Source organism: Orbicella faveolata, unplaced genomic scaffold (genome assembly GCF_042242905.1).
Source record: "Orbicella faveolata isolate gen_17 unplaced genomic scaffold, um_ofav_v1 contig_34, whole genome shotgun sequence".
NCBI lineage: Eukaryota > Metazoa > Cnidaria > Anthozoa > Scleractinia > Merulinidae > Orbicella > Orbicella faveolata.
Genome location: NW_028301563.1, coordinates 27,010,001 through 27,032,372, shown reverse-complemented (window position 1 = coordinate 27,032,372; position 22,372 = coordinate 27,010,001). Strand labels below are relative to the sequence as shown.

Below are 22,372 nucleotides of genomic sequence, written 5' to 3'. Positions count from 1 at the left end.
TATTAGAAATAAAAAAATCGGAGTGTGTTTTTTTTTTTTTTTTTTTTTTTTTTTTTGTGAAGTTTAATTTATTTAAATTGTTTAAAAATTACTACTAGCTTCCATGAAGGAAAACTTTTTTTCTAGAGAGTATTTTTTATGCTCTTTTAAATGAGATATAGTAGATTATTCTCCTGTAAATATTTGCTGAGATATTAATGAATAATCTTATGACCTTTTCCACACCCATTTTAGAACTTGTATTGACCGTCCATTACGAAAGACCATGCCTGCCAGCTCCACCGAAGCGTTAAAACGAAAGAGAGTGAAAACAAGAGAGATTGTAAGAGAGTGGAAAAAGAAGAATCCTGAGAAAGTTCGAGAACAGAAGAGACGATATCGTGCTCGACGCAAGGACAAGACAAGTATGTACGACATGGCGCGCGATGCACTAAATCGTTGGGAAGGGAAGGGCAACACGCACGATCGGAATGAGATTCTTCAGAGTCTGTTTAGAGCCCGTATTGTGTTGATCGATTTCAGGCCCACCGCAAAAACCCCAGGGCGGAGTAAGAGGAACCCAGAAAGAGCTAGAGAGTACAAAAGAGAGTGGAGGAGGAAAAACCCCGACAAAGTTCGAGAGTACAAACGAGAGTGGAGGAGGAAAAACCCAGAAAAAGCTCGAGAACAAGAAAGAAGACGTTGGGACCGACGCAAGGACAAGAGGCGTGAGGTGAGGAATGAGGATATGTATGATCCGGATGAAATTCTTAGAGGTTTGTTTCCGGGTTGCTCGATAACATCATCATCATCATCATCATCCATCACCACGGCCACTTCTAATGAAAGCGCCATCACCTACGCCTCCACCACGACCGCCGCCGATAAGAGCACAAGCACCACTACTGCATCACTACCACCACCATTTCCACTAAGAGCAGTAACACTAAGATCACCACCATCACAAAGAGCACTACCGTCATCCACCAACACCACAACCGCCGCCTATAAGAGCACAAACACCACTACTGCAACACTACCAGCATCACCCCCACCGCAACGCCGTGGGAGACGATTGTCTTATTCCTCCTCCTCCTCTGACTCTGACTCTGAGCCTGATGAAGGGTTGGTGGCAGAGTTGGAACGCGCGTTAGCGGAACCAGAAGACCCTCCACCGAAACGTCGTGGGAGACGATTGTCTTATTCCTCCTCCTCCTCTGCCTCCAACCCTTCATCAGGCTCAGAGTCAGAGTCAGAGTCAGAAGACCCTGTAAAACGGAGACTTTCCGAAATCAGAAAAAATAGAAAAAAGGCAGAAGAAAATAGAGTGACTCAAATGCAGGAAAGACGGAAACGAATACGAAAAGAACAGGAAATGGAAGAGAGGATCGTAGAAGTGGCTAGGGAGCTGGATCAGATGACATCCATGCTTCACGACATGGGTAGATGGTTCGCGCAGTTCGAGCGCGAAGACACAGTAGAGCAGAACTTGTGTCATCTCCCAGTCTCCAACGACTTTATGGATCAATTGGAACGTTATTTATTTTCGTCTTAAAGAAAAAAAAGAGACTCTTTTTTGAAAAACAACAAAGCGTGTGTAACTTTTAATTACAACAACAATAAAAGGTTTTACAATTTCCAACGTTTCTTGGTTTGCATGATTTTCTTAACAATGCGTTCTGTCATGGTTTTACGTCCGGGTAATTTGTCGATGGCCTGGATCATCTTAGTGTCGGCATCCCATTTGTCCTGTAAGTTCTTGGCCCTGGAATAGTCAATGTCGTGTTGTTTGGCCAGTCGGTCCAGACGGTTGATCCCGGGGTCTCCACGCGCCAGACGTTTCTTCAGTTTGGTACCAGGTCCCATGTACTGATAACCGGGCCAATGAAACTCGATCCCAGTCTTGGCCAACCATTTTTGGATGTCGATCCCATACCCTCGTTGGCGACGGCGACGTCGGGTACTTCTCCTCGGGGGTGGAGGTGCCTTTTTCCTCTTCTTAATCCGAGTCATAGTCCAGTCCCCTTCTCCAGGGGTCTTCGAAATCTTCCCACCCTGCTTGTAACTTTTCTGCGGCTGACGGTTTGACCTTCTTGTACTTCTTTGCCTTGCCTTTGGGACTGTAACCACCGTCGTCGTAGTCGATACCGAGTGATTTCAGTACACGTCTGGCTCTATCGGAGATGGGTGCTTTTTTCTTGGACGATAGGGGAGTTTTACCTAGCGTGACTGGTTTGGGTGGAATGGTGGGTTTGGGGGTTTTCTTCTCCTTTTTAAAACCTGACGTGGAGGGTATGGGGGTTTTCAGCTCCTTTTTCAGTCCTGTCGTAGAAAGGGGTTGTGGCGGGATGATCACGGGGGCTGCGGCTGGTTGGTTGACTCCCTTGAGGATCTGTTTCAACAGAGTTTCGACGGGTGCGTCGACCATGCCTTCGGGTTCTGTCGTTCCCTGGTACGAGATGGGACCGCTTTTACCCGTCCGTATACGTTTCACCAGTTTCCCTTCCTCGGAGGCGATGGGTTTGGTCATCTTAACGGCCATGCTGTCGGGGATGCGTTTGTCGTTCAGGATGAGATGTTCTTCGGCGGCCAGACGTCCGGCTTTGTTCAACAAGGCATTCTGGCTGATCTTCCCCTTGTAATAATCTTGCAGACGATTGAATTCTTGAACGGGCACCATCATGACTTCGTTCATACCTTCTGACTCAAGGTCGTGTCAGGAAACTCGGACAATTCTCTCAAGGCCGTCTCGTAACAGTCTTGCCAGTACCGTATGGATTCGTCTTTCTTTTCCAACTCGAGTTCGAGACTTCGAACGGTTCGCTTGCCTTTACCGCACTCCCTGCACAACTCGATGCACCCACCGGGCGGCGTGGTATCTCGTTTCGTTTGACAGGTTTGGCAGAAGTCACCGAACTTTAAAGCCATGTATTCTTGATACAGGTCGTGGTACCTCTTGTTCAAGTACTCGTACGAGTCTTTCCATCGGGCTTCGCGACGATTGGCGTCTTGCAACAACTGCACGAGTTTAGGAATGGTATTGTGGGACTCGTCTTCTCTCGGTGGGAAATTGGGTATGACGTCGATCCCCTCCAGCGGGTAACCGTCCTCACTGCGTCCTTTCACCGTACACAACATGCTTTGAAACAACCGTGCAAACCGCTCCAGAACCCCGCTCCGTTTTGGGTGAGGAGATGTTCTCTTCGACGCTTGAGAGAGTTTTTGCGTCTACCCACTTCGCGCAGAACCCTTTTATGTCTTTTCAGTTTCCCATAAGTCGTTGCGTTGATGGGTATCCTCTTTTTCAGCAAATTGAGAACCATCTCGCTGATGGCGTTGATCTGATCTTTGTCGGCGATTTGTAACATCCGTTGACGTTTGTTCCGATTGGCTTCTTTCAGGACGCGCGTCAGGAAAGGACGTTGTCGTCGTAACCGCTTCATCGTGGACTTATGCACACGAGTGGATTGACGTACTCCTTTTATCGCTTTCCTCGACGCCTGAAGGCCGTTTGAAAGGGTATCCTGCGTAAGACTCTTTCGATCTTTCCCCTGTTCTTATGGATATGTCTGTCCATTAAACCGAAGGGTCCAGCCAGAGCACCCATACCCGCGGCTCTCATCATACTCGCCAAATCACTCCCTTTCTGTCTCCTTCTTCGTCTCCTCCTCCTCCTTCGGGCTGTCATGGTGACGAGTGAGGTGTACGTCGGCTAGTCTCGTCCTTTTATTTTCACATGATGGAGCATCGGAACTCTTCGCCCTTGTGTGGAATTTTTTCACCTCGTCTCATTCGTTCCATCATCCTTTTGGTATGCGCCCGTTCTTGTCTTTCTCTCAGGCTTCCGATGCCTTTGGTGATACCCCAAGCCGCCTTGGGTAAACCCGCCACCACAGTGCCGATCCCTTCTCCCCTTTGGTACCGTCTTCTTTTAGTGGTTTTAGCGGTTTTACGCCTTCTCGAAGACGCTTTCTTTCTCCTCGACCTCTTGGGCATGTTGGTTCTGAATGAAGAGGTTGGCCGCGATGTCATTTTTTATAGCGGCACGTGACGAAATCGTAGGGCGTAGTCTCGAACGTATCGGTCGTACGTGGGAGATGTGAAATCCGTCACCACGTCGTCCAACGTTTGCATCTTGGTCAAAAACCCATCCAATTCCTCCACGCCACCCAGAGCGTAGTTCCTGAGTTCTGTCAGCGTCTTTTCGTACGTCGTGTAAGCGAATTGGGCCATGTCCATCTTGAACGAATACTTCTTGAAATCGTTCCATCCTTTCAGTAAGGTGGCGAAAGCCGTCAATCCTACCACCGTGTACCCATCTTTCCACACGGATCCCAAGACGATACTCACGGCCACCGTCAGTAAGGCCAGTCCGTTGAGAATGGCGTTACACAACTTGTAGTAACCGAACATCTGCCTTCGACACCACCAATACTTGTGGTAGAAAGCGTACAAGACGTCCAAACGTTTCAGGGAATCCAAATCCACCACGGTGTTGAAAGGTTCATCCAATAAACAGACAGAAGTACTCATGACTCTTTTCCAACCAGTGCCAAACGTAGTCTGACTTTCTGTCGGGACGTTCGATCCTTTTAGCTTGTTGCTTGTATTCCCAGATCTCGTCCTTGAAGGCAGTTTCCACGGATTGGTTCAGGATGTCCTGGACTTGTCGGTAACTATCGCACTCGTCCGCGATACGTTTCATGTCTTCGTGATCCATGCTGGTCGCATCCCAGTAAGAGCGAGAGCATCGACATAGATGCAAAAAGTAGGGGAACCACTCGACTTCACTCCTCAACATCTTGATTCGAATGGTTTTTCATCGACGAGGGGGTCGTCTTTTCTTAAGTCTCACGAGTCTTCGGATCCCGCGACCCACGCCCACTCCCACACCACCAATGGCAGCGGTCGTTCCAGCTCGGATGCCTGTTTTCACGGCGCGACCACCCAACGCTTTGGCCAATCCCAAGGCAGCCCCTTTACCAATGGGTAACATCGCAGACAGGGCATTCGCAAGAGCACCGCCCCATTGCTTTCTCCTTTTCGGTCGACGACGGCGTCTTCTCATGGTTGTTGTTGTTCTCAGTTACGTACACTGGTCGAATTGTGTGTGACGGTAGGACGTTGTCCGTTTTTATAGGTGGTCGTAATCGTGTTGGTGGTCGTGATGCCTGCAATGCGACGACCCGCGGCCGTCTGTTGTTGTTGGCGCAAAATCTCTTCCAATTGTTGCTGCATCTGGGCTTGGTCGAGAACACGGTCTCCTCGCCTCCTTCTTCTTCCTCCTCCTCGACCCAATCGAATCGACGAAGGCGGAGTGGAGTCACTACCACTTCCGCCTCCACCTCCTCCGCCTCCACCTCCACCTCCGCCTCTGCCTCTGCCTCTTCCACCGCCGCTACCACTAGCGCTACTTCGTCTGCGGCTGCCGGAATCACTGGAGGACGTCGGTGTGTTTTGACGTGGGACGCGTCTCGGTCGTTTCCCTCCTCGAACGGCTCGTGCCAAAGGGGTGGACATTGTTATTCGTGGTGCCCCGACACCTGCCGTGACATTGGCGCGCGACACCGATCCAGCACTGCCGACACCCACCGTGACGTTGGTCTGCGGTGCACCCGAGCCAGCGGTGCCCACTCCGACGGGCGAGACATTGGGCAGGGGCGGTGTTGCCAGTGACGATCGTGGTGAAGGAGGAGTGTTCAGACTCGTACCCACACCCGCGGCAGGCGGAATCGGAGTACTCGTCCGAGCCGGTGTCCCCCAAGGCGAATAATCTTCCAGAGCCGAGAAGTTGAAATCGTCACTACCATAAGAGCTCATTTTTATCCATGTACCTTTCTCTTTCTATCTTCTTCTCGGCGAGTTCTCGTTGTTTATGAACCAAATAATCGAAACCTTCACCGTTATATGCGTTGATGATGGACCGTACTTGACGGTAACTCTCGCATTCCGTGACCTGTCTCATCGGTTCGTAGTCCAGCTCGTGGGGGTTCATGATGTATTTGAGCCTGTTTTTACACAGGTGAATGAATAGCGGAAACCACTCGACCTCGCTCCTCAACATGATGGGGTTGCAAACTGATGGCATCGGACGAATCCTTCGTCTTTTAACACATGGCTGAGGACACGTTGATCGTCCTGACTGGCTGGATGAAGATCCAATAGCATGTAACCGTAAGGTCGATCGGTGACCTTGCGAAACGTGTCCAACACCTCCTGCCATTGCGTGGGAAACGATTGCAGAAGTAAATTTCGTATCCCCAACTGATCCCGAGGGTTCTTGAAGGCCGCGATGTAATGCGCGTTTCTGGAAATGGTCTTGGCGAATTTTCCGTTGGGGAATAGATCCTGACACAGGTAGATCACCGTGATGTTCCGATGATGCGAATGTTTGGTGAAGAGATCCAACACGCGCTTGTCGTTACCACCCTCGTCCATCAGATCGTCCAAGACCAACACACCCCCTCCGGGAAACCATCGGGGTAACTGTTCGCTGTCGGGGATGCCTTCGTAAAACTTGACTCCACCCTTCTTGAGCTTTTGGAAACCGTCCAGCCACGATCCGTAGCAGTAATGAATACTCTTCGGTGTCTGTTGGAACAAGTCGCCGTTCTCCAAGAGCAGTTTGGTCGTGAACACCGTCTTGCCGCACCCCGACGGACCCGCTATCAACAAACTCGACGGCGTGTGAAATTGAAACGCTTTGCGTCGTTCCATGATCATGAAATGGTCCATGGTCTCGAGACGTTCCGTTTTTATCTGAACAACTTGGCCAATGGGGTCTTGACGGCCGGGATGCGTTTCAACAGACCCAATAGGGTGACCTTACGATTGAAACAGATGGGTTTTTTCTTGGCCCTACTCCTGATCTTGGCCATGGCCCTCTTGGCAGCGGCTCTCTTGGGACGTCCTTTTTTCTTGGCAGGCGCCGATCTCTTTTTTCGAGGTTTTTTCTTGGCGAATTTACTCAAATCTCCGAACTTGTCCTCGTACCAATGCCTCTTTTTCATTCTTCTTTTCCTATCTTCCTTCTCGGAAAGCTTCGGCATGGCAGGGGCGGCTCTCTTGCGTTTCCTACGCGTGGTCACCGTCGCCGGTAATGCACCGGTGTCCAGGACGGACGGCGGTTGAAAAGACACTTGTCTTTTGGCGGGTTGAAGTATTTTCAGATTGAGCTGTCGTTTTGGCGGTTGGTTTTTCTTGAAATGAGCCTCACTGGGTTGAGGCGTCTTTCCACCCGCTTTTCCATAGCGTTTTTCTAACCTGGCTATCACGTCGTCCAAATGTCTATGCCCTTGAAACTGAAGAGCCATGACTACCACACAACCTCTTTTTCAAAAATGAACCTCTTTTATTTCGAACAGCTTACTTTATAACAAATGACGCACTCCTCGGGAGGAACCGCTCGTGTCCTGGTGACACGGGGTTTTACAAATCTTGCGCCAGGCCAACTCGTCCACGATCAGACGTTCTACCATGTGTCCTACTTTACGATCGTTCTCCACAAACTCGTTTTTCTTAAAACGATTCAAGAACTCGTTCATGTCACGACCTTCGGCTCGGTCGATCAGGAACATCAGGGCGTAACCGCCGCAACTCTGGCTGAACAGGGACTGCAGACTCTTGCCGTTGTGAATCTGGTACTTGAAATGACGATCCAACCATGCTTGGATCGGTTCGGCGGTTCCGTACGCGTCCAACGGTAGACCGTAACTGTCCAGGATCTCGCACTTGTTCTTGTCGGCCCACAAAGCGATCCAATGCACGCCCGGTTTGTCGTGAGGGTCCGTGTTCACGATGTAAGCGGTCGGTCCTTCTTGAGGGACTGTCCTGGGAAGCCGATCGCAAGGGACCGTGCCGTAAAAGACACAGCGTAGGGACGGATTCGTCCGGGCCAAATGATCCAATTGTATATTATTCAAGGCTACTTTCTCCATTTTTTTCTTCTCATTGGTACACGTCGTAGATGACGACTCGGTTCTCGTTGATCTCCAGCAAATTCTCGAATTCGCCGTACAACAAGATAGTCAGGTTTTCTCCCGGATTGGCTCCGAAATCGATCACCAGACGCAGTTCACCTTCTTGCTTGGGGTTCAACACTGGACTGTCCAAACATCCATTGGCCGTGTTGTCAAATACAAACATGTTGCATCTCTTGCCGTCCCCCCAATCCACTTTTCGGACCATGTTTCCTTTTCCCCTGCACAACGCTCCTGAGGCTTGGAGGAATCTGTAGTAACCTCTCTGATCTTTACTGTCCCCATCGTGATCGAGCTCCAAGGTCTCGTAGGGGTATTCTTCACCTCTCACCAATTGTTTGATGGAAGCCAGATTGAATTTTCCAAAATTGAACGGATTGATCGTCACAGTTCCGTTGAAGGCAGTTTGTTTCATCAACAACACCACTAACCGATTAGGCAATTTATTGTGGAAAGGATTGCTGCACTCGAAATGACGATTGTCGTTGGGATGCGAGTAAGTGCGAATTTCACCTCTCACCGTGGGGTAAGTGGCCACTCTTCCTCCTTTCAGGCTGGTCATGATCTCTCGGTACACCGAGGGAGTCACTCTCACTTGAGACAGGAACAATCTCACTTTCACGTCGGCTTCAGTCAGTCTCAGAGTATCATTACCATGCCATCGGATGGTCCACAGGGCTGGGGCATTGAAGTACATGTCGATCTGGATCTGCACGCCAGGTAACAGTAATTTGCTGAGATGAAACACTTCCAGGAAAGGTTTGAACCTCAAAGTCACGGCTTCTCCGTCCAGAAACTGGGCTCGTCCCTGGACCACATTCTTGAGATCTTGGGTTAAAGCAGTATATTCAGCGTGAGGAGTAGTAAAATCCAACGCGTTGGCTGTCAATTCATCGGCATCTCCGTCGTCGGGTACACCGAGACAGTTGTACCATCCGCTGGGTGTTAGGATCGATTCACCGTCGTCTCGGTCGTGGTTCAACAGGGTCTCGATGTAGGCTTTGAGGTGGTAAGTATCCGTCTGGGGGCTGATGAGAGTCCCATTCAATCTCACATTGATCTGTTTGAAGAGGGTGTGGGCCAGATTATTGGCGAGTCCCATGACATCCGCTGTCAGCAGATTCGTGTTGTTACTTTTCTTAACGGTCAATTCCACTTCGAAGAAACTCTCGTTCAAGTCGATAAAGTCTTCTTGAGGATCGACTTGGAAGGTCACGGGATTGATCCCCGTATTGAACGGGTTGATTCTCACCAAACGTCGAGACGACATGCTGACATCCGTGGGAGGGGTACTGAACATGTTCAGACGAGGGTTACGAACCCCCGCCGAACGGGCATGAGCCACGAGGTCCGTCATCGTCTACGTCGTCGTCGTCTTCGTCTCCTTCTCAGGGCCGACTGCACCCAACGATAGTTCGGGCGTTTTGATCGGGACGGGAAGATCGATCCGCCTTTATACGTTCGTCGTATCGGAATAAGTCTCACGCGCCTCGAGTAAATGGGATTCATACTCCAAAGAGGTCTTTCCTCACTTTTTTCGCCAACGCCCGTTTGATCTCTTGCGTTGCTTTACGTTTCACGGCTCGTTTCGCTCCTCTCTTGACCCCGGCGAGACCTCCTCTCCAATTGGGCTTTCCTCCCTTGCCGCCCGAATTTAAACCTTTCAGACCTTCCGTGGCCGTCTCGGTGATAAAGTCTCGTAGAATGCCGGGACCGCGTTTCTTGACACCTCTCCAAGCCATGCCGAATCCGTCTCCGGATTGCCTCATTTTATCGGGATGAAATCGTACCAACGTTCCACCGATCATTCTTTCTTAAAGTGTAACGTCACGATCGTATTGCCAGGTCCAAATCTCACCAGTTCTCCAGTTGTCTCAGCCACTTGCACCTCTATTATGTCAATGACGTCTTTGCGCACGGGAATATATTGAATGTGGTAAGGCTCGAAATACTGAACACCCGCACCTGTTCTAATCAAGTTGACCTCTCTCAGTACATCCGTGACTTGATTTCCCACCACGCCACTTCTACACACGTCCGAGTAGACGAACAAGGAACGCGAACTGCTTCCCACCACCACCTCGAACGCTTTGTTCAGGTTTAGAAAACGCCAATTGCAATAGATGCTGAGTTTTAAAAAATCTCCATTTCCTCCTGTATCTGTGATGACACCCCAAAAGACAGGTGATCCGTCCTTGTCGTGGACGTCCCCGACGACGCTAATGTCCGGAACGACATCGTCAAAAAGTTCCAACTGCAAATTAGGTCCCAGTTCGTAACCACTACTGTTCTTTTTGAGCCATCCCATTTTTAAAGCCAGTTCAACATTGACGTGGAACGTGGGGAAATGTATGACCGGACGATAGGTGTTTTCATTGTCCGTGACCAGTTCATCACCTTCCCACTTGAACTTGACGTAGGTTCTCTTCCCATCATTCGTGACATATTTGGATCCCAATTTGGGTCCGTAGTACTTGAAGACGCGTTGTCGCGTGAAAAAGGAGATCATGGATTTCATGAATCCGACACCGTCCACGTTGTAAAATACCTCTTTGAAGTCATCCGTGTCGAAGTAAGCTTCTCCAAACCTGTAATAACTACTCGATTCTACGCGTCTCCATGCGAAGGAGGACAAGACGGTTTTATCCTCAGAAGCGGTGAAAGAAGGCAACGTCACGTGCGCATCCGGCATGGCGATGCTACTCATTCCCACTTTCCACCCTCCTTCTCCATTCAGGCGTAGGGGACGTGGTAACCTGATCTTGAAATGGTTCGCCTTGTTGTCCGGGAACTCGCTCTTACCACTGTGACTGGGTAAGCTGACGTAAAAATTACTCATCCTTTCTTGAAATGCAACGTGATCGTGGTCACGCCCGACGCAAAGTCCACCAGTCGTCCGTCGTTCTCAGATACCTGCGTCTCGACAATGTCCAAAAAGGTCGTGCGCACCGGTAGATATAGGATGTGTCTCGGTTGAAGGTCGATCACGTCAGGATCGTAACGAACCTGTTTCAACAGGTCCGTGACTTGATTTCCCGTCACCATACTCTGTCCCACATTCGAATACACGAACAAGGAACGACGCTCGTGACCGAACGCCTCTTCGTAACTGCGATCCAAATCCGTGAACACCCAATTGATGAAACAACTCAAATGTAAGGTGTCGGGGTCGATCTTGTAAAACGTCTCGTCCCCGTCATTCTGAGCTATGATCAAGTCCGTGGCCGTGGGTACGACTTCCTTGGGAAATTCTTTCCTCAAGTGAGGTCCCAAGACGTAACCCGGTCGACCGTTTGGCAAGGTTCCCATCTTGACCCATTTCATCTTCTTGGCCAATTCGATGCCGATGTTCATTTGCGGGTAGACGCGTTTACCGTTGATCAGGAGGCTGAGGCACGTTCTCGAATTGTCCAGGACGCATTCTCCATGCTCGGCCCGATGCATGACCGTGTACAGCAATTCGTTGGGACTGTCTTTCTTGTACATCGTCACGTCAGCATCCGTTCGATCTCTCATCCTACGCATGTATCGATCTCGTATCATGTTCATTAACTCGGTACCGGTCTTCGGCGTAAACTCTAAATCGCCCTCTCGCGTCGCTGAAGAGACCCGGCTGTATAGGTTTATGGAGGCGTTCACCATGTTGATCCACCAGATTTCAAACAGAAGAGAATATTTCAAGTCCATCTTACGCGTCGCGGACGGAAACGAGAGGTCGCTGATACCCACTTTCCATCCCGACTCTCTCAACTGCAACGGGTTCGGCAGACGGTTCTTGAAACTGTGGGCCTTGTTGTCCGGGAACTCGCTCGTGCTGGCATTGCTCATCAGCTGCACGTAAAAGTCGTCGACAGACTCATTCATACTTAAAGTGTAATGTCACCGTCGTCACGCCCGAGGTAAAGTCCACCAGTCTTCCGTCGTTCTCGGCCAATTGCACCTCCACTATATCCAAGACGTTGCTGCGCACGGGTTTATATTGAATCTGAGTCGGTTCGTACGTCGTCTTGAGCGAGTCGTGGGGGACTTCTCTCAAGAGATCCGTGACTCGATTCCCCCTGATGGTGCTACGACCCACATTCGAATACAGGTACATGGGACTGCGAGGCGGAGGGAGGTTCGGATGAACGACGACTCCACGATTGTAGGTCTTGGCGTATTCCTCGTCCAAGTAACTGAAGCGCCAGTTGCAATAGGGACTGAGCTGTAACGTCCCGTGGCTGTCCAAATTCCAAAATTCACGAGATCGATTGCTGTCATGGTTGGTCCAGTCTTTCTTGAAATCAGACGGGACTTTGTCGTTGGGAAAGACCTTGATCATATTCACGTTCAAGTGAACGGAGTAATACGATTCCTCGCGAATCAAACTCAACTTCTTGACCAGTTTAGTACCAAAATACACTCTGGGACGATGTCTGTCTCCGGACTCGTCGAGGAACGTGTCGGTGTTGTCGATAATCAAATCGTTCCCCTCCCATCGGAACACGGGGTAGTATTTTTTCCCGTTCGGTGCTCGCAGACTTTCACCCGCATGATCCATGTAATGATACAGCCGTTCGTGAAAACGATGGATGAGGTATTGCATGAGAGATCTGCCACTCGTCACTTTGTGTCGGTCACGGTTCAGTTCCTTTCCGCTGACGTAAAATGTGACGGGGTATCGATAAGGACGCCACGTAATCCCGTCGTCTAGCAACCTGAACGTTTCAATGGTCCAATCCATACCGAACACGTAGTCGTCGTCTTCAAAGTCGTGCGCTTGAGTGACGGGTACTTGATGCGGTCGTGACGGAGGAATCGGGTAAGACACGCTCGCCAATCCCACTTTCCATTCCTTGTCGGATTCAAACAGGAGCGGATACGGCAGACGATTCTTGAAACTGTTGGCCTTGTTGTCCGTGAACTCGCTCGTGCTGGCATTGCTCATCAACTGCACGTAAAAGTCTTTCATTTTTTCGTCTTGGGCTTTTGGGTCACGTACAGTCCCTTTTTATCCACCCAACTGTCGTACTTGACTGGCCAACCTTTCCATCGCACCAAGACTTTATCCCCTTTTCGTTTGACGATCTTGTCGATGCGAAACAGATCGTCGTCTTTCACGTCCACCTTTTGCAAATCTTGCGCGTAAAACGTGCCTTCGACCGCTGTGCCGTCCCATTCTTCCACCTTGTACGTGGTGACCTTCCCAGGACGCACTCGACGTATCACAAACACCTCTTCGGTCCAACCGGGTAAATACCCTTTCTTGAATTGACGGAACTTCTTGTTCAGTCTCACACGATCCCCGACTTTGAGTTGCGGTTTCTTCAATTTCCCTTTTTTCTTTTTTCCGTAAAGAGTCTCCCACACGTCCTCGCTATTGGCTAAAGTCACTTGGTCGGGAGCCATCTTGATACTGCGATGATACGATCGATTGTACCCTCGGACCAGATCTTGTAACACGGGCACATACGTCATCGTATTCTTCACGGTGAAGTACCGGTACAAACGTTCTTTCAGGGTCCGATTGAACCGTTCCACTACACTGGATTTCGTATCCCCGCGCGTCGAAAAATGATGAATGCCTTTCTGCTTCATCAAATCCTGAAACGTCTTGTTGTAGAATTCCTTCCCGTCGTCCGTCTGGAGATTGATGGGTTTTCTACCTCCTTTCAGGATCTTAGCCATGGCCTCCGTCACCGCTTTACCCGTCTTGCTCTTCAAGGGCTGGACCCAGGCGTGCTTGGAAAACACGTCCACCACCGTCAAGAGGTAACGATACCCTCGATTGTACCTCGAAATATTGATCACCTCGATCAGGTCGGCCGTCCACTGCTCGTCGATGCCGAACACCACCACAGGTGCTGTGGGAAAACGACGACGTCTGGGTTTGTGCAACGTGTACCCCAAATCCCGTTGCAGGACCTCGCGAGCACGTCGTACCGAGATCTTATTGGCCTGGGCGAATCGCGTCAGACCGCCCAGACTACCGGGTCTGGAAGGATCCCGATACCGTCCCAGTAACCTTCCGGTCGAAAGCGGCTTTTGCTTCTTCTTCTTTTGACCTTTCTTCTTCATAGTCGATAAAGTTTGTACACGCACTGTCTCCACAACTCGAAACGTTGCTCCCGTACCTCGAGATACTTCTTAAATGAATCGGGTTGCCGTTTAAACCACAAGATATAAACCACAAAACGCATCACGTTGGGTTCGACGTCGGTATAGTCAAACACCTCCAAGGGCGAATCGCTGAAATGGTCGGGGATGGGTTCACCCTGACCGTATCGCTCGTAGACACTAGTGCACTTGGAACACAAGGTCGTCCAACACCATCGATCGGCTATGGTCGTACACATTCTCGAGATCAACCAACTCAAAGCATGAGACATAATGATTTGAACCCAATTCTTTATTCACACTTTCTTATAGGTACAAAAACGTCGTGCCTGATTGGTTCTTACGAAAAATCGACTCTGATTGGATAACACGAAAAAGAAGGCGAAGAAAAGACTTAGTCTGAATCTGTAAAGTAATCAACATGTTCCATGTTCTTAAGATCTCGTCCATACTCATCATCACAGTCTTCCTCGTAGGTATTCATGGCATAATATTTACAATTTCTCCAACAACATTCCCCTTTACCGGGTCTCCACTTCAGGGCTTCAGCCTCGTTCCCCTTCACATAGAATGCTTGTCGCATACTCTCCTTACACTCACCACACAGGTCATCCTCATCCGCTTCAATGGCACTAAAGAAAAACCGATCCTTCCACAGATTACGCTGATGCATGAGATCGTAGATCAACTCTTCCAACTTCAGACACGTTTCCCTGTAATCTCCCTTGCTGAAAGTCAGTAACGACTTCACCATGGGACTCTCGTCTGACTCCAACACCCGTCGTGATAGGTCGCGAGAGAAACGCAAGGGTTCAAACAGATCACGGATGGCCTCACTCATCCTGTACGTGAGGTGATTCGTGGCTATCAAACAGACACGCTCAGCGTCCAGGGTGGGATCACTACAATGAATGAATTTGAATTGACCGCTACCACTTCTGTACATCACGCGACACCACTCACCACAGAACAAAAACACGTGTTCGTTCTTCTTCATCATCTCCAAAATCGTACCACCCCAGTCAGGACGACGTCTCATCAAGAGCTCAAAAGACCACAGACTATCAGGTATTTGACCTAACGGTTCGAAGAGATTGTCAAAAATGTACAGGTCCACCTTGGCATCTGGAATGGCGTCGAGATCTCTTAAAGTGTGTACCTTCAGATCCACGATCTGTTCCACGAGGTCCCGAATCTGGTTCGAGTTGCTATAGTAAGTCATCTTGACACCCTCAGACAAACTCGTTAAACTTCTTTCCTTCTCGATCCGCTCGCTTCGTGATCTCCAAGCCCGACAAATGAGGATAGCAACTACGAACGCCCCAGTCAATCAAGTGCCTCTGGAGCCTATAGTACAAAGGAGAGACAAGACATAATTCCAATTCAATTATCCTAGCGTGTAACGGTCTTTCGCCTTCTTTTTCGATTGTATCCACTACGTCAGAAGCTCGATTCAACTGTTGTCTAAGATCTTCAAGGATCTCTTGCACGTCTCTCTCATCCAAAATCCTACAGGTCATCACCGCGTCAACAGCAAGTCGAGAATGACTCGCTGCGTCCAAACTGGATCCTTTTATACCCGCGCCGTGGATCCACTTTCACTCCGTACTTTCCCGGATCACGTGCCCACTTCAGATCCCGCCAATCGGAACGAAGACCGTCACATGATCCCATCACACCACACGTCACTGATTGGTCAAAAACGTCCATAAAGTCTAACAACACATTCCATCACGAGTCACTTTTCAGTAGAAGTCGTCATGGATTCACACGTCGAACCCGTCAGGAAAAAGAAAAAATTGTCCAAAAAGAAACTGGAACTGCTCTTACCCAAGAGAGTGGAAAGAGAAGTAGGAGGTAAACAACTACAATCCACTTTAGATAGATGGTTATTCAAAAAACCTCGTGCCAGACTCCGTTTCAACGAACGCGTCCTCTTCAAAGAAATCACACCGGACTCGGTCAGTTGGACCACCGTCCCTCTCAAAGGCTTCTCGCGACCCTGGAGCGCCTTTTCGATCCAACGCCAAGAAGTCAAAAGCCAAATGAAAAGTAACCATGACAAGCGAAGGCAAAGACCGACCCCCAAGAACGTGCGAAAAACCACCCACATCCTAGAAACCATGCGACGTGAAAACACCTTGTTGGGATACTAACTCGTTCTCTATCTTCACAGACTCAAAGCTACCTGCCATTCAAGGCGGATGCATGACCGTGATCAGAGACTCACCTCCTCGAACCATGCAAGTCCTGGAAGCCATGGGACTCGACAAATTCAAGAAAGACGACCTCGTAGAAGTACCCCCTGAAGTGGACGACCGAGGAGAATTCACCGAAGTCCAAGTGTTGGAGGAATTCGACCCCGATCAGTTCCTGAACCAACTGAAACCACAAGATTCCATCTGCCCACGTTGCATGGTACCCCTGACATACGGAAGCGTGCGAACCCCAGACGGTGGTACCTGGGAATATTACCGATGCCCCTCTTCCAGATTCTACACCAAGTGTTATGTGACCTGTGGCGTCAAAGAGGTGGGCACTTACCTGAGACGCGTCGAAGAACAGACCCACCCCTGCTACAGGAACATCGACCCGGCTCGTTTCCGATGTCTATGCAGCAAGTCCCTGGTCTTAGCCACCTCCCACTCCCAGTCCAACCCAGACAGGCTCTATCTCAAGTGTCCCAAGCGTACCTGCAAGTTCTTTCAATGGATCGACGAATACCCACGAGGAGTCGCCGAAGCCATACTGATTAATGGACAGGCCCCAAACTAAGAAAAAGACAGACACAGTTTTTGTAAAAAACACACTCCGATTTTTATTTCACATTATTTTTTCAGTTTCTAAGAAAGGCAGGGTGGCGCAGTGGAAGCGCGTTGGGCTCATAACCCAGAGGTCCGAGGATCGAAACCTCGCCCCGCCCATTTTTAATTCACATTTCTTTTTTACACGTTGGGTAATTTGTCCTCCGCGTCGATCATGGCTCGCATCGTTACTTGATCACAATGGTTGAAAGTACTATAATAATCGTTTATTGATTGATATCCCGAAGAAAAAGAGGGCGCCGGTCAATAGGACCGTGCACACGTCCCACCCTGTAATAAGTGGAATGACCAATAAAAAGTTGTTTTTGTTCTATTTTCAGACTCCATGTCTCGATTTCCTAACCCTCAATGTCTATGGTGCAAGGAAGGATACACTTTCAAACACAGTATCAGAGACTACTTCCTGACACCCTGTTGCGACCAATTCTTTCACGGAACCTGTAAAGCCCTCCACACTGAGCGGTTGAAACCCTCGGAAAGACTCTGCCCTCATTGCAAAGCCGTGAATTTCGGACTGCCTCCCGATGACAACCCCAAAACCAAGTCCTAAAGAGGTAAGCGCTTCGATGGTCTAATGGTTAAGACGTTGAGTTGTGGCCTCAAAGACCCAGGTTCGATTCCTGGTCGGGGCATTAAATTTTTTCTCTTTTATTCCCTATAGAGACGATGAAAAAATCACGCAACAAACCATGTACATTCTCTCGTTAAAGGATCTTTATTAGTTTTTGTTACAGGCATGAATAAAAATGTTTTTTCACTCCTCTGATTCTGGTGTTTTTACAATTTGTTTGACAAATGCTCGGTACGCCAACTCGTCTCTGTTGTCCCAACTGCTCTTCCACGCTTCCCATCCGTCCTCAAATCCCTCCGGCAACTTCTCCAAACACACAGGGTCTTTAAACGAGATGGACTGGTCAGCAAGCATCTTCTCAGACAGCATTTTTCTGAACCTCATCACCTCATCCGTCAGCTTCGTCACCTCTTTCTTCAGGAGGACATCCATAGCGTGAGAAACGGCGCATTTCATTATCTTTCCAAGAATACCGTCATGAACAGCATCCATCACCCTCGCAGCAAGTTCTTCTATCTTCTCCTCTTCAGAAACCTCCACCTTCGTCTCGCTCTCCTCTGAAGACATCTTCTAGTCGCCTAGCTCAAAACAACAATACTCACTCGACACTCACGCAAACCCTTTTATTCCCATCCGAACCTCGATTTCATGCACGTCACAACCTCGATCTCATGGATTGGCTATCGCCTTATTTGGACATGCGCGTCACAACCTCGATTTCATATTTCTCCTTATTTGGACATGTTGCCCTTATTTGGGCACGCGCGTGACCTGGGATGCAAAAGACTGCTGACCTGTGACGTCACTGCAGACGCATATTTTGATAACCCCCTAACTCATGAATATATTAATGAGCAAATCCGGCCCTCTGATTGGTCGAGAGCCTTTTTTAATGATATGCACGGCCTTCTGATTGGTTACCGCCCACACAAGCGTCCTATACTACTGATAACGGTTTCGCTTCAACGTTATGTCTTGGCATGTCCCTTATACAGGAACACAAAACTACTGCTAAAAGGAAATTAAACGTTCAGTTTAGACGACAGTCGAGCTTGTTGAGACAACTGTTTGTTAATAATACATGAATTAAATCCGTGAATTATAGGTTAGCTTTCCTCTTCTTTACGTTTGATTCTTGTTCGTTGTTGATTTCGCGCGATGGCGCCGGAATATAATAAGCGATTAACAAGTTGACTCGTGGTATTGCATTGGATTCCCTTATAATTTACAGCTTGCAGTTAGATTAACAGAAGAAAAGTGGGAAAGGGGATGGGAGTGGGGGGAGGGGGGGGGGGAGGGAGCTCTCCACCCACCTATGCCTTGAGTCAACCCCCACTAGGGGTCTACAGCAATGTAGTAAACGAAGAAGTCTCAGTATTTTTTTTTTTTTTTAAGAATGATTCTTACAAGATTTCAGAATGCTGCCCCTCGCGCTATGGTCATCGAATTTAATAGTGTTGCATTCATGCCGGGAGATATTCTTGCCACTCGGAGAAAGGTTAAAGTTTCTTCCAAACGATGACAGATCAATTGATAACGGTTTCGCTTTACAGTTCCGTCTTAGCATATGCCGTATACAGGAACACGAAACGGCTGCTAAAAGTAAATCAAACGTTCAGTTTACACGACAGTAGAGCTTGTTCAGACAACTGTTTGTCAATTAGAACCGATCATGGAACCAAACAAGAAAAATTCCTCCAAATGTGGCGACGAACTCCACAAAGGTTCTTCGTTTCCGTCCTTTATTTCGTTGTTGTTGATCGTTGCGCTGTTTTTGGTCGTTTTTGAGAATGGAATCGATAAACAGGTAAACAGAGCTGAACGAACTGCGAATTTTGAAAGAGAATAGCCGCGTCGAGATCGGATCACTGCAGACAACAGACCACAAAAACCAAATGGAAACACCAGAGAGTATGTACAAGAGGACACTTTTCCATCGCTGTAGAGTGTGTGCATTGTCACGCAATAAAGTCAAGAAATCGTGATATTATAGACGATATATAAAGAAGACAGTTCTCTAAGTTTAAGGTGTGTGCGTTGTCCCAAAGTTGAGATATTCGTCGAAATGTTCCGCGCAAAATTAGAGAGCCTAGTATAGAGCCGCCGTGTTGGAGGACCTCCTTAGTCCTCCAATATGGCGGCCGGAAAATAGTGTAAACATTTGGAACTTACGTTGGTTATCTAGACGACTGATTATCTGAACCGAACCAAAAAAACATTTACAAAAGAACTTTTCCTAATACTTTAACTCCTAAATTGGCTAAAAATCACGAGATAAGTGTATATTTTTCGACAAACGCGATCTTAGCTTCATGTCACGCACCTCCATAACTCCGAAATTCATATAATGTGCTGGTTCCCAAAAGAAGGACGCTATTGAGGTGGAAAGTTATAAACAGATATAAATTCAGTACCTCTTATGCCTGATGAGGATATAACCTTAAGTGGCTCTTTAGTTTTGGATTTGAAAATTTGATGACGTCACGTGAACACTCTCTATACTACAACATTCTAATAGGAAAGTATTTAATAACTACACACATGCATGTTCATTTTACAGCCGGTACTGCTAGGTTTTTTCAGGGAAAAAGCCGGTGACACCAGTTGCCCAAGCTGACGTTTTCAAAGGTACACTCTTTTTTTCTATATCAACATCTTAAGAACATTTTCAGTCTCAAATCGCAAAAAAATGTAAGTCATATAAGAACGTTCAGCCTCAGCTCCAAAATTTGACGTTCTTATATTAAAAAAAAAAAAAAAAAAAAAAAAAAAAAGAGCGTAGCCATGACTCCTGGCTGCAAACACCAACTGTAGGCCCATGCGTTAATAACTATGGAAGAGTTTTGATAAAAACGAAACGTTAAATCATCGCGGCATTTATTTACAATACCGCAGTCATTGCAATGAGAGATCAGATATAGTGTCTGGACTCGACAACTTTTTGGGTTTCTTGCAGCTTGTGATTAATTAGACTGGTAACTTCTTGCGGCTTCTTGCGCTTAGATGTGCAACTTCATGCGTTTCCAAAAGTTCTTTCGGGAAAACCGCAAAACACCACAGTTTCATTTTTTGCATTCGCTTGCTTGTTCTTGAGGCGGAAGAATTTCCCTCGCCACTTCATGCGCGTTCATTATTTTCAGGCTGTACTGAAGTTTAGTTAATTGCTAAAGTCGGCGAATTTTTGCGTAAAAATTAAAGCTAAGCCCGTTGTTGCCATGCAGTGAAACGTTTCTTTTCAGCAATGAAAGAAGTAGTTTAAGTTATACGTGACTGATCGAGTTACAGGAAGCGTGTTTATAACCTAACTGATCGGGTGATACTGAAACCAACATTCTGTATCGCTGATTAGTCGAAAATAGACGACGGTCTTCCTCTTCTGTCTTCGTTATTTAATGCGGTGCTTTCTGAACATATACCAATGTTATCTATTTCAAGTTAGGATCTATGTAATATGTCAAAGTCAGGATGTATGTAATATGTCAAAACATGCCTATCGAACGCAATAACCCAGTCTAGAGGTCTAAAATAGACCACTTGATCTAGAGTCCAATTAATTTTGTCACTGCCTGTCCGTCACTGTAGATGCTCGGAATAACGTGCAATGTCATTCACTTTCAGCACATTTTCAAAGAAACAAAAGAAATGTTCCCCAGACGCAACCTACTCCAACAGTCTCCTTACAGCAAGTGCGCCAGGAAATAAACGAACAGTTAAGCCAAGCGTGCACCAGCAAAGGCAAGGTTTGCCAAGAAGGACCCCCGGGACCAAAAGGGGATCCCGGTCCCCACGGGTATCCCGGATATAAGGGTGAAAAAGGAGCTCCTGGGATATCCGGACCCTAAGGACCTTTGGGTCCTACAGGAGCACCGGGCACACGTGGAAGTCAAGGGCTTCCGGGACCTTAGGGAATTAAGGGCGACATGGGCAAGCAGGGACCTGTTGGAACCCGTGGGGTAAAAGGAGATGTTGGACCAATAGGCCGTCCAGGAGAAAAGGGCTCGATTGGCTTTAAAGGGAACAAGGGGATCAGGGGCTATACGGGCCTTCAGGGACCAAAAGGAGAATGCATTGTTGATCCAAAGACAAGTATATATCCAGTGTCCCAGGAAGTCTTTATCAACACACCGGCAATATTTTACTGCTGGGTTGACGGTCAGACATCGAATCAGATAACGTGGAGTAAGCTTGGAGGTGTCTTGGCTAGCGATACTTCTGTCAAGGGTGGCGTTTTATATATCAGCAGTGTACAAAAGTCTCATGCTGGATCCTACTTGTGCACAATTGTCACAGGCTATGGAACTCTAAGAGCCATCGGCACTCTGGGAGTGAAAGGGAATATTCCTGTTTGAATTCCACACCTAAAATTAGTTTTGATTGCAGGAGGGCAACAAATAACACTGTAGTTGCAACAAAAGGTCTAGATGGGCTTTTAAAAGGCAATAGCTGACAATTTGTCAGAGCGATAGCGGAGATCTATGGTGACAAATGATACAGACATATAAGACTCACCGAGAGACCGAGAATCTCATGCAATTGAAGTCTGCGATTGAGACTGAGAAAATTTTACATTGAGAGAGGAATGACACACGGAAAATCGAGACTTCTTACTCATCACCAAGGATTATGAGATTTCGAGATCGGATCAAAAGCTCCCGAGATCAACGAGTTTTTAGGTACCATTCGCTACCTCTGCTATTATCTAGAAACTGACTTGCTACCATTACCATTACGTGATGTTATTTTCTGGAAAAAAAAATATCTTACAGTTAGCTATTATATGCATTTTCCATGTCTAGTGCGTTTGGAGGATGGCATGACTAGAATATTGAGGAATCTTCTTTCACCTCCCTCTTAAAGGCCTCAAAAAGTTATGTGCAAAGAGAAAAATATATCTTGCAAATGCGCAGTTCACAAAGCTTTTT

The 22,372-nt window shown here is 47.9% G+C and overlaps 4 protein-coding genes, 2 non-coding genes and 2 pseudogenes across 7 annotated transcripts in view; 4 read left to right on the top strand and 4 right to left on the bottom strand.

The window, feature by feature from the left end:
- LOC110055405 (uncharacterized) overlaps positions 1-22,110 on the top strand; it is a 30,109-nt pseudogene extending 7,999 nt beyond the window's left edge. Inside the window, exon 2 of the transcript XR_016201158.1 lies at positions 21,069-22,110. The product of XR_016201158.1 is annotated as an uncharacterized LOC110055405 (transcript). The remainder of the gene's footprint in view (positions 1-21,068) is intronic.
- On the bottom strand, positions 24-6,525 carry LOC149105528 (uncharacterized; annotated as a pseudogene).
- Positions 266-1,621, top strand: LOC149105529 (uncharacterized). The gene has a single exon (XM_089270688.1). The coding sequence runs from the start codon at positions 266-268 to the stop codon at positions 1,532-1,534; it is 1,269 nt and encodes a 422-aa protein (XP_089126814.1). The 3' UTR covers positions 1,535-1,621.
- LOC149105527 (uncharacterized protein F54H12.2-like) lies at positions 7,009-10,142 on the bottom strand. Its single transcript, XM_089270686.1, has one exon. The coding sequence runs from the start codon at positions 9,313-9,315 to the stop codon at positions 7,927-7,929; it is 1,389 nt and encodes a 462-aa protein (XP_089126812.1). The 5' UTR covers positions 9,316-10,142; the 3' UTR covers positions 7,009-7,926.
- LOC149105526 (uncharacterized) lies at positions 11,534-13,032 on the bottom strand. The gene has a single exon (XM_089270695.1). The coding sequence runs from the start codon at positions 12,907-12,909 to the stop codon at positions 11,815-11,817; it is 1,095 nt and encodes a 364-aa protein (XP_089126821.1). The 5' UTR covers positions 12,910-13,032; the 3' UTR covers positions 11,534-11,814.
- LOC149105525 (uncharacterized) lies at positions 14,017-15,381 on the bottom strand. Its single transcript, XM_089270702.1, has one exon. The coding sequence runs from the start codon at positions 15,274-15,276 to the stop codon at positions 14,449-14,451; it is 828 nt and encodes a 275-aa protein (XP_089126828.1). The 5' UTR covers positions 15,277-15,381; the 3' UTR covers positions 14,017-14,448.
- Positions 16,906-16,977, top strand: Trnam-cau (transfer RNA methionine (anticodon CAU)). Its single transcript has one exon. It is a non-coding gene; the product is annotated as a tRNA-Met (tRNA).
- Trnah-gug (transfer RNA histidin (anticodon GUG)) lies at positions 17,440-17,511 on the top strand. The gene has a single exon. It is a non-coding gene; the product is annotated as a tRNA-His (tRNA).
- Positions 22,111-22,372: the final 262 nt, after the last annotated feature.

Coding starts and splice junctions, on each gene's coding strand:
- LOC149105529 (XM_089270688.1), top strand. CDS start 266: ATGCCTGCCAGCTCCACCGAAGCGTTAAAACGAAAGAGAGTGAAAACA.
- LOC149105527 (XM_089270686.1), bottom strand. CDS start 9,315: ATGACGGACCTCGTGGCTCATGCCCGTTCGGCGGGGGTTCGTAACCCT.
- LOC149105526 (XM_089270695.1), bottom strand. CDS start 12,909: ATGAAAGACTTTTACGTGCAGTTGATGAGCAATGCCAGCACGAGCGAG.
- LOC149105525 (XM_089270702.1), bottom strand. CDS start 15,276: ATGACTTACTATAGCAACTCGAACCAGATTCGGGACCTCGTGGAACAG.